Here is an 11,012-nt window from a genome sequence, read left to right on the forward strand (position 1 = left end):
TACATTCCCAATAAAACACACAGACGTTTGTGTTGTAATGTGAAAAGAAATGTGAAAAACCTCGAATACTTTGTGCCAATGTATCCTTGGACAAGACATTAAACAACTTCTCCAGTGCTGCTTTTGATTGGACATGTCTGTCTGTGCTGCACTTCAGCCCTGTCAGTTTCATTTTTTTTTCAAATCCCTTTTTCCATGTTTATTTCTTCGATTGCATGTTTTACTATTTCATCACAAAAAGTGTCTAATTCTATGGTGGATGGTAACAGCGTAATGTATCTGCAAGAAGTGAATTGTTTATTAGTCGGAGATGTCGACTTACCTTTTTTTGCCCAGTTTTGCCAGTAAAAATATCCTATAATGCCAAATTGTAGTTAAAGGTCTTCTGAGCTTTGTGGGTCATTGCAATATGTACAGATTAAATAAAAATATTTTGAATCATACTGCTATAAAGAAATATCAATAAGAATAAATTTGACTCATATCACACTTTTTTTTTTTAATCCCAAAGTACTACAAAAGTGTGAAATAAAAGGTATATGCCCACTTTAAGCAAATGTTGACATTTTCTGAAAATTCAATTTTGTTGCCAATAGTTGGGTAAAATGTTCATTGAGTCTAAACAGAGTTACTTTTACAAACAGTAAAAACAAAATTTAGGGAATAAAAGAAAACTTTCTGTTTCTCTCTTTCCACAAAGTTTGGTCAAATGGATTGAGGACGGTGTTCCCGAAGATCCCTTTCTAAACCCAGAGCTGATGAAAAACAACCCGTGGGTGGAGAAAGGCAAATGCATCCTCCTCTAGGAAGAAGAAACCTCCAACCGCCCAGGACCGCCAGTTTCAACAGTAACCCTACAGATGACCCCTGAAGCCGACCCAGACTGTGAGGGCAGAGGCGGGACAGCGCCAAATGAGCCCTCACCATGAATGTACTACAGCTGATATCCCCCACCTCACCCCGCACACACAAACAGCAACAAGTGCACAGAAACAATGACACTTGCACACTTCATCGCTCCAAACCTTGTCTGACTCTTCAAGTTTATTCCTGCCAAGGCAACCTAGCATCACTGTGATATGAGAGCAACAATTATAACTTGTACTACACTGGTTTGTATGAATATACTGTATGATTGTTTATTTATACTGCCATCAGTCGCATTTTCTTAGCAGAAGTTTTTTTCTAAATTCCCACTTTAATGAATCAGAGGTGTTTAATACCATCACATTCTCACTGCCAGACTGACTATAGGTGTGCTGGAAGAAATTTAAGGCTATCATCATCATTAAAAACACAACCACATTTATTAACTTTTAACTCAAACAAGAGAATTCACAAATATGAGGCTAAAAAACTGATATATGTCTTAGGAGTTTTATTAAAACTGAAATAAATAACCAAGAATAACTTTTCAGATTGAGTAAGTAACTGTAGGTGAGTGAAATCTGGTTTGGATGGTTCTTCCAATACAAAAGTTAGCATTTACTGGGTAATCAACATAAGAGTGTTGTCCCCTGTAGACATATATTTCTTTGCATCAATTAACCATAGTTTAGAGAGTAAAACTGATGGACATAATAATGTTTGATTTGAAGAATTACAGAGAAAAATCTTGTAAATCTCAACAGTTTAGCTAAACGTTATCGTTAGCAAAGACGTTTAAACTGTTGGGTCCAGTCCATGCTAAAACAATAGTCTGCAAAAGCGAACATGCAAGTGGATATATTCAGTAATGACCCCTTTAAAAGTGGGGAATAAAAAAAAAAAAAACTTTTTGGGTAAACTTGATCATGAACTAGCAGCCTACTTTGTAAAGATTGATTTCTGAGCAGGAACAACCAAATAGCAGTTATTATGTGTTTTTCAAGATCTGTCTCACTTTGTTCTGACTCTGCCACCATAAACCTCAAATGCAAGCTGAAAAACATAAAGAATAAGAGGTAATGCTAAATACTTTCTAAGAAAACATGAGCTATGATTGTTTTGGGAGAATCATTATTCTAGCAATACATTAGACTTGCTAATAATGTTAGCCCTTTGAATTCATTGAGACGTTCTGGTATGGCGTTAGTAATTTAGCTTTTCACTGGAGCTTTAGAGTTTTTTGGGTACATTTTTTTGAGACACTGTAATCCTTCCATAGTGATGGATGTTAATGACTTTTTTTCCTGTGTTTTTTGATTTATTTTAATTGGGACATCATGTGTTGCTCTTTGAGGTCTTCTACTTCATGTTGTCAGACAGTTTCTATTTTAAGCGATTGCTTGATTCTACGAGTTTCATTCTACAAGTTTGGCTGTAATGCCTGGCTGAGAAAAAATATCTATAGTGTATGCAGTTAGGGATTTCAATATATCTTGATATCTCCTTGAATTACATAAGAAAAGCTGATTTATTAATTTATTAATTTCTTAGCTGTCCAGTCAAAATGTCACAGTCGTGCATATTGAATTCCACCAAAATGTCTCTGTAGAGGGGTATAACTCTTAGCATATTAGAAAGTTAGCATAGTGTAAACATGTTAAAGTGATCATGTATTAATACATGAAACAAAAATAGTTAACAAACAAGAGTTTTGGGAGAAGTAAAATACCTATTCCTTTATAGACACTCTCCATATATTGGAAAAAATTGTTTTGTCAGCATTCATATTTGAACATCTCACACTATAATATAAACCCCTTTGCTGCAGTAGTCAGTTGCATTAATTTTTTATGGTCACCACATTATTAACCTGTCACGTTCTGTAACACAGTTGTGGTTGAAAAACACAAAGAGAACAAAAGGATTAACAATAGCTGCCATGGTAACTGGTGTTGACCCGAGGTGTGAAAATCTGACTTGGTTCCTATGAGAATGTTCGCCAAGAAAGTTGTTTAATGACCAGTGTCGTTGTTTTTGGTTGGTTAAGTGTACACAATGCAACACTCTGTGACTGGATGTGGCTACTTATGGACATATTAAGAGAACCGTGGCTCTGCTACTCAAACTGTTTGAAGAATACCTCTCTGAGTATATTTAGCAGCGTTTGTGCAGACTATGCTATCACCCAAGAAGCTTCCAAAACTAGCTTACTGCTGCCTTTTTCAGATTTGAAACTTCATTTAATGGAGAATCCTCATATTGAGCTTTAGCTTCAGTGTCATGGTGTCGGTAGTTCTGCTTGTATAGTCATAGCAAAACTAAACTCTCGGTCTCTGGGGTGGGTTTAGGCTTCTGCTCCCTCTCCTACTGAACTACAGCCCCTAAAGACCATGTACAAACATGGAAACCAACACAAGAAACCTTTCACACACATCCCTCCTCACATGTATAGAAAAACCCCTTTAACTTATTAACTTATTTATTTATTTATTGAAGAGAATGTTCCTTAACCTTTAGCTATTTTGTATAGTCACACCCATTTCTCTTTAAGTCGCCCTTAAAAAAATAAAATTAAATAAAACTACAAAAAAAGCTACACCTTGCCAGATCACCATCTACTACTGCCTTGTACACAGTTTCCTTAAAATGAGAATGTAAATATGTTGCATGAGGTTCCAACATCACCAATGACCTCAGAGCTGGCCTGTGAATGCATGCGACTGCAATCTTATGTTTATGTGTGCATATTTCAGAAATAAATTTGGACAAGAGGCTCCCATGTGTGTTGCAGAGCACACATGCAGCTGCATCACACATGCAAACACACAGGAGGCAGAGCAGATCAACAACACACACACATATGCACGCTACTCAGTGAGAATGTGTTTGAAGGGAGGAGTGGCAAGGACACTGGAGTCTGGAAACAACTTGGGACAGCAGAGCGTCACATCTTCTCTGTACTGTATTCAGTCAGATGTAGTCTGTTTCAGTGGTCATTCCTGGAAGTTTGAAAACTTTACTTCCAAATGTATTTTAATTGTATTTTAACTTTTTTGCCATTAAAAGTTACTAAATAAGCTATCTATCTATGTTTTCTGATGGGAAAGCATGTACAGAGATGTTTTACATTCCAAACATATGCTAACTGTAACAATAAAACATAAGTGTACTGTTGTGTTCAAAATAATAGTATTGCAGAGTCAGTATCAAAGCATGAAGAAAAAATTATTACATTTGTTATCATTCTACAGAGTGGAAAAAATTGACTGTTTAAAAATATAGCAGTGTCTGCATTTGTCATAAAAACTCAAACATGTTCTATTTAAACTGACGCTTAGAAGATAAACGCTTAGAAGATAAAAATTTCCCACTTAATCACTGAAGTTAATTTTGTTAACCACCTTTTCTGAGAACTGGTTCACATTTGTGTCACATGGAATCGACCAACGTCTGGCACCTGTGAAATGGTATTCCAGTCCTGAACCACTGCTCTGCATTCTACAGTTCTTCTGCATTTCTTGGTTTCACCTCAGAAACAGCATGTTTGATTCAACCTCACATGTTTTCTTGTGGATTAAGGCACAGGGATTGGGTTGGCCACTTCATGACGTTAATCTTGGTGCTCTGGAACCAAGGTGCTGCTTGTTTACTGGTGTGTTTGGGGTTGTTGTCTTGTTGAAACACCCATTTCCAAGTCATTTCCTCTCCAGTAACAGGACCTCATCAACTATTTTGATGCATTCAAACTGATCCCTGGTTTGCAAACAATGGGCCCAACACCATAGCAAGAGAGACATCCTCATACCATATGCCTCCGCCCACATGCCTTACTCTGTAGTTTGGCGTGAACTATGTGTTTGGATGTCGTCAGACAGACTGTCTGCCTTGCTTTCATTGGTCCATAAATGTTACAGAATCTTTCTGCAGGCTAGTCAGTGGGTTCTTTGGCATATTATAATCTCTTCCACACATAATTTTTCTCAACAATAGGACTTTGTGGGGCACTCTTGCAGAGACCTTGGTTTTACATCAGTGTGTTCTAATTGTTGCAGTAATCACAGATACCTTTAGGTCTTTGATCACTCTGGATCTGCTCATTGCCATCATGGCTGTTCTATACTCCATTGGAATGATAGTTTTCAGTTTTCTTTCGTAAGATTGTACTGCTATTAATTTGAACACAACTAGATGCAAAATGACACGTCAAAATTGACAATTAAAAAGAACTAGAACAATGTTCCTTAATCAGTCTATGGAAGAATTTGAACATTAATGTATGAAATAGGACATAACTCGGCTAACATGGACAAGTTTTTTTTCTAAAATATAAAATAGCGTTAAGATTTAATGCATTTGAACATGCTTCGTTTTAGGGGAATCATTGGCAAAGCACCAAAATGTCTCGACCTAAACTACAGAAGACGTACATGAGATGACTCCTACATCTGCTTGTCCCTTGTCTGTTTCATGTCCTGCTTCTGTAGCTTTACTTGTTTGGTTTGTTTTTCTATGATCTGAACTTGGGTATGTATGTCTCATATTACAAGATTGTGACTGTATAAGACTTTGTCTAGATATTTAGCAACATATTCTATGTGAAGAGTGCTTTGGAAAAAATATGCATCAGATCAAAAGTCCTAGTATAAGAATGACAATGAGCAATAAATTATAGACCGATTTTTTATTAAATGTTTTACAAAAACATTTAACTTACTGAATAAAGTAGAAGATTTTTAGACAATCTGGTGGTCTTGGCTGTTTTTTTATGCATCGGTGCAATAAATCAATCAATAGTTTCCTCTGATGTACTAAAGATATATTGTGCTCTTGCCTGAAGATGCAGGGATGCGTCCCATGTGACTACGAGGAGGACAGGACAAAAAAAAGCTAAAGTGGGATATTTTTTAAGACTTATTCTCACCTTTTAGCAGGACAAAAACCTTAAACATACAACTAGGTCAAAGTTCAGAGCCAAAATCAATTGAGAATTTGTGGCAAAACTTGAAAACTGATGTTCACAAATATTCTCCAGCCAATTTAATTGTCACTGAGCTATTTTGCAAAGAAGAATGTGCAAAAAGTTTGTCTATAGACACAGCCCAAAAGATGTGGGGTGGTTCTACAAAGTGTTGAATCAGGGGGCTGAGTTCAAATGCATGCCGTACCTTTTTGATTTTCATGTGTAAACAAAGTGAAAACCATTTTCCTCTTACTTCACAAGTATGCACTACTTTGTTTTGGTCTTTCATATAAAATCTAGTTGAAATACTCTTAAGTCTGTGGTTGTAAAGTGGAAAAACGTAATAAAGAGGCGTAAATATTTTTTCAACCAACAAAAATGGTGCCCAAAATGCAAAAGTCTTGGAAGCATCGTAATGACAAATGGGAGAGAAGAGGGTTGAGGAAAATGTGGATTTATTGCAACTGATCTACAAGACTTTTGAACCTGAATTTCTGCTGAAAGGAAATGAGTGAGATTATTGAGAGACTGAGGAACAGAAGGTAAAGCAGTAGAATAGGCCTCAGTCAAGTAAAAGACAATGCAAAGTCTTCTTCCTCCACTACAGCTTCTACAGCTCATGAATAATAGAGAATGGGAAATATAGGAAGACTTGTAACCTTTTGTCAGTACTTTTTGGTCAATCGCTTTCTCTTACCCTGAATATTTCTGTCCGGCTGTGGCTTTTCCAGTGTCCTGTCCATTCTCACTTTTTACTCAGAGGATAATTACCTAGCCATAGCCAAAGATAATTACTACCCTCTATATAGCAAAAATTGTGTTGTAAGAATCGCTGAGGATTGAAACATTTAACTCATTCTAGATTTAATTTGGATAAAGATTTTTTGTCCTTAAACATTCTTCTATTTAAATCCATGAAACACAATAGTTCATAGCGAAAGGTCCCTGAAAATGAAAACTTGACTCAAGATAATTTTGTTGGATTGTAACTTGATTGAATTTGACTTTAAAGAGGCAGTTACACCTCATGTTACCAAGCTTTATGGTCTGTGTTGTACAAGTTAATCTGATATCAAATCAGCCTTTGTTCAGTTTGCACTGATGAAAAATGTATCTTTTACGGTTTACTCATAGTTTTTTACTTAAAAATTCTGAGCTAAGTTCACTTGGTCCAACATACTTTTATTTAGATGAAGTGTTCTACAATAACTTGTTAAATGGCGTCAAGTCTCAATTCATATTCAGGTACATCTGAAAAACTTAGAATATTATAAAAGTGTTTGATATGTTTTGTCCAGAAAATGAAACTCATATCTTATACAGATTCATTAAACATAGAGAGAAATATTTCAAGCCTTTATTTTTTCTAATATTGATGATTACACATAATAAATACCAAAAATTCAGTGTCTCAGAAATTTTGAATATTACACCAGATGAAAAAAGGATATTTTAAACAGAGGTTTCTGGCTTCTGAAAACTATGTTCATTTCTATGCATTTAATACCTGGTTTGGCCTCCTTCTACATAAAGTATCGCATCAATGCGGCATGGCATGGGGGTGATCTATGGGGTAAGAACGCTGTCAAAAACAATGTGTATGTAAAGATGGAAATGTGTGCATATTAGTCAATAGTTGTGCATAAGTAAAATCCAAAAGAGGTATTGAATATTTTCTCTACAAGAATACAAAATAAAGTGTTACAGTTTCAAGAAATTACAAACACAAAGTTCAAGTTTACAGTTGTGGTTTATTCTTTATGAATACAATATGCTATAACAGTTTGTGAATACGATTTCTTTTCTTTGAGAATACGAATTTACATCAGTGACTTGGTGTCATGTGATCTCAGGCTGGTTAGTGGAGCATAGTTAGTCGATTCGCGTTGCGCATGCGCTGTCACACTCCTCACCGCCAGTAAACGTAGTGCCGGAATGGAAGATAATTCAGTCTAAAAGGAATATTAGGAACAGAGGGGAGATCGGGGGGAAATCAAGAGTATTATAAATAAAGCATTGTTCTTATTTTTATGAAATACAAAACTAAAAGATAAAATATAGTGGGTGGAGTTATACAATGATGTACAGTAGGTGGCGGTATGCACCTCTGAATTTGTTGCGAACCGCCAGCAGAAGAAGAAGAAGCAGCAGCACTAGTGCCAAGATGACGGACCAAGAGCATATATTAACGACATCAAGACATATAAACTTTTTAACATAACCTGGTTTTGTACCGTAGTTTCTTGGTCCGTTCTTTTGGCGCTAGTGCTGCTGCTAGTTCTGCTGCTAGTTCTGCTGCTAGTTCTGCTGCTTCTTCGCAACAAAGACATTTCCATCTTTACATACACATTGTTTTTGACAGCGTTCTTCTTACCCCATAGTGATCAGCCTGTGGCTCTTTTGAGGTGCAACCTGGGTGTAGACACCCAGGTTGCTTTGATAGCAGCCTTCTGGTCATCTGCCTTGTTGGGTCTGTTGACTCTCATCTTCCTCTTGACATTAATGCATAGGTTATTTATGAGGTTCAGGTCAGGCCAGTTTGCTGGCCAATCAAGCCCAGTAACCAGCTTTTGGTAACTTTGGCAGTGTGGTAAGGTGCCAAGTCCTGTTGGAAAATGAAGCATCTCCACACAACGTATCAGTAGAAGGAAGCATGAAGTGCTCTAAAATGTCCTGGAAGATGCATTAAGTGTGGACTTCAGAAAACACAGTGGACCAACACCAGCAGAAGACATGGCTCCCACAATCATCACTGACTGTGGAAACGTCACACTGGGCATCAAGCAATGTGGATAATGGGCCTTTCCACTCTTCCTCCAGACTCTGGGACCTTGATTTCTAGGTGAAATGCAAACTTTGCTTTAATCTGAAAGGACGACTTTGGACCACTGAGAAACAAACCAGTGCTTTCTCTCCTTAGTCCAGGTAAAAGGGTTCTGACGTCTCTGGTTCAGGAGTGACTTGACACGAGGAATGCTCCATTTGTAAATTGTGTGTAGGATATGTCTGTGTGTAGTGGCTTGTCATGCACTGACTACAGCCTCAGTCCACTTCTTCTGAAGCTTCTTGAATGAATTTTGCTTGACAATCCTCACAAGGGTACGGTTATGTCTGTTGCTGGTGAACCTTTTCCTAGAACGCTTTTCCTTCCATTTAACTTTCTATAAATATACTTTGATACAGCACTTTGTGAACAATCAGCTTTTTTAGCAATGACCTTTTGTGGCTTACCTGTTTTGTGGAGAGTGCCAATGACTTTCTTTTGGTCATCTCTCAAGACCTAGATCTGTCTGACCTAGACTGAGTGATCATTCACAGGCTCAGGAAACCTTTGCATGTGTTTTGAGTTAATTAGCTGATTAGAGTGTGAATTTCCAATATTTAACTTTAAAAGACATTTTCTGAGACACTGAATTTGGGTTTTTTCTTAGATGTAAGCCATCATAATCACAATTACAAGAAATAAAGGCTTGAAATATTTCACTTTATATGTAATGAATCTAATATAAGTCACTCTTTGAGATAAGTGACAAAAACTATTGACGTTTTCATGATACTTGATAAGTGATAATTGTTTTAGATGTACCTGTATTAACTGCATCTGCAATCTTGTTTCTGCTTGTATATTTAGATCTGCTTCACAATAGTATATTGAATGACTTCTGTGCTGTCTGCAGGCTGAGTCTGGACCACATTTGCTTAATACTACATAAACAAATCTGCAAAACTCCATGTAGGAGAAGGTTTAGGCGTGAGGCCTTTATTTTGCTTAAATGTAAATTGAAGGGAAAGGCACGAGTTTTATCAATGTTGGACCAACCCATAAAGATAGGACTGTGTGGAACAGACCCACAACACAAAGAACCAGATCATATTCTCCAGGGGAAAATCTCTTAACCTTTTTACAAGAGATTTTACTAAAAATGTTTCATTTTAAAGCAGCCATTCATTCCTTACTAGAATATCATGTAATGCCACCAGACAGAGCAGGGCTGTTACTAATACTAATACTAATGCAACTCATAATGACTGATTGATGACTGATTTATCCACAGCCCTTTTTATGACTGTATATCCTCCAATCATTACTGCACATTTATTATAGTCCTTCATCTGTTGGCACTTTTGTGAATCACTTTCCTTATTACATGTATAAAAAGAACTGCCATAACAATTTGCTTACATTTTTCTTTGGGAGATTGCGATCAATATTTCTGAGCAGACATATAACAGCAATTTTAATGATTGTTTTTTATTTACTTTCTCGGTTAAATCAGTTAGGTTCTAACTAATTATCATAATATTTTACTCCTCTGGTTTGTCCTCCCATGGTACATAGAAAGAAACAAATAAAAATTGGCTTGTGATTAAGGCATAAAAAATTTGTGAAATTGAGTTTATGTAGTGTTTATGTTGTAAATCTATTCCACTCAGGTGGTCCTTACGCCTTTTCACTTATAGCCACAACCAAGATGAGCCGTTTATCGGCAACAACTGCCTGAGCTTTAGAAGCTCAGCTTGCTAGCAAGTTGGACTTTAGCTTTAGCTCTGTTGCCAAGCTAGTTCAGTCTTGATACAAACTTAAATTCTTGCTCCAACTCAGTAACGTTTCAACCACAAGTCTTATGACACTTTTTACTTTTAATTAGGCTGATATTTTCATTTATACACTAATACAACCAATTAAAAACATAAAAGTCCATTCTTTGCTGGTCATCACACACAACGAAATGAGCTAACTATGGACAGAGCAAACATCTACAGTAAAGTTCTTCTCAAAACGTTCAGGTAAGATTTGTTAGTCTATAAAGTAGCTCAGGTTGTTGAAATTTAATATTAAGCAGTATGTTTAACAGATTAAGATGGCTGATTATAATTTTAAAGGTTCTATTGATTAATATTAAATATCCTTTATAATTCCTTTTAACTGTGTGGTTTATTAAAATAAATAAAACTAAAAACTGATACATGACATTTACACTTACCGCTAAAATAAGGACATTTAAATAATTTAATGGCAAATTTTTTATATAATCCACAATTAATTTTTATATGTATCAAGTAGGGCAATAGCTGCTATATTAAGGCCAATTTGCTGACAATATTAAGAAATTGTAAAAAATTTTATCTTGCTAATAAAAATTATGCAGTCCACAATGTAGTGTTAAGGGCACATTCTTATTAG

General features: G+C 36.2%; 1 protein-coding gene across 1 annotated transcript in view; it reads left to right on the forward strand.

Moving 5' to 3' along the window:
- Window positions 1–5,608, forward strand: part of LOC124863731 (guanine nucleotide-binding protein G(I)/G(S)/G(O) subunit gamma-13) — a 30,330-nt gene extending 24,722 nt beyond the window's left edge. Inside the window, exon 3 of the mRNA XM_047358189.1 lies at window positions 701–5,608. Coding sequence (XP_047214145.1) covers window positions 701–806 — 106 coding nt within the window. The 3' untranslated portion in view covers window positions 807–5,608. The remainder of the gene's footprint in view (window positions 1–700) is intronic.
- Window positions 5,609–11,012: the final 5,404 nt, after the last annotated feature.

Source organism: Girardinichthys multiradiatus, chromosome Y (assembly GCF_021462225.1).
Source record: "Girardinichthys multiradiatus isolate DD_20200921_A chromosome Y, DD_fGirMul_XY1, whole genome shotgun sequence".
NCBI lineage: Eukaryota > Metazoa > Chordata > Actinopteri > Cyprinodontiformes > Goodeidae > Girardinichthys > Girardinichthys multiradiatus.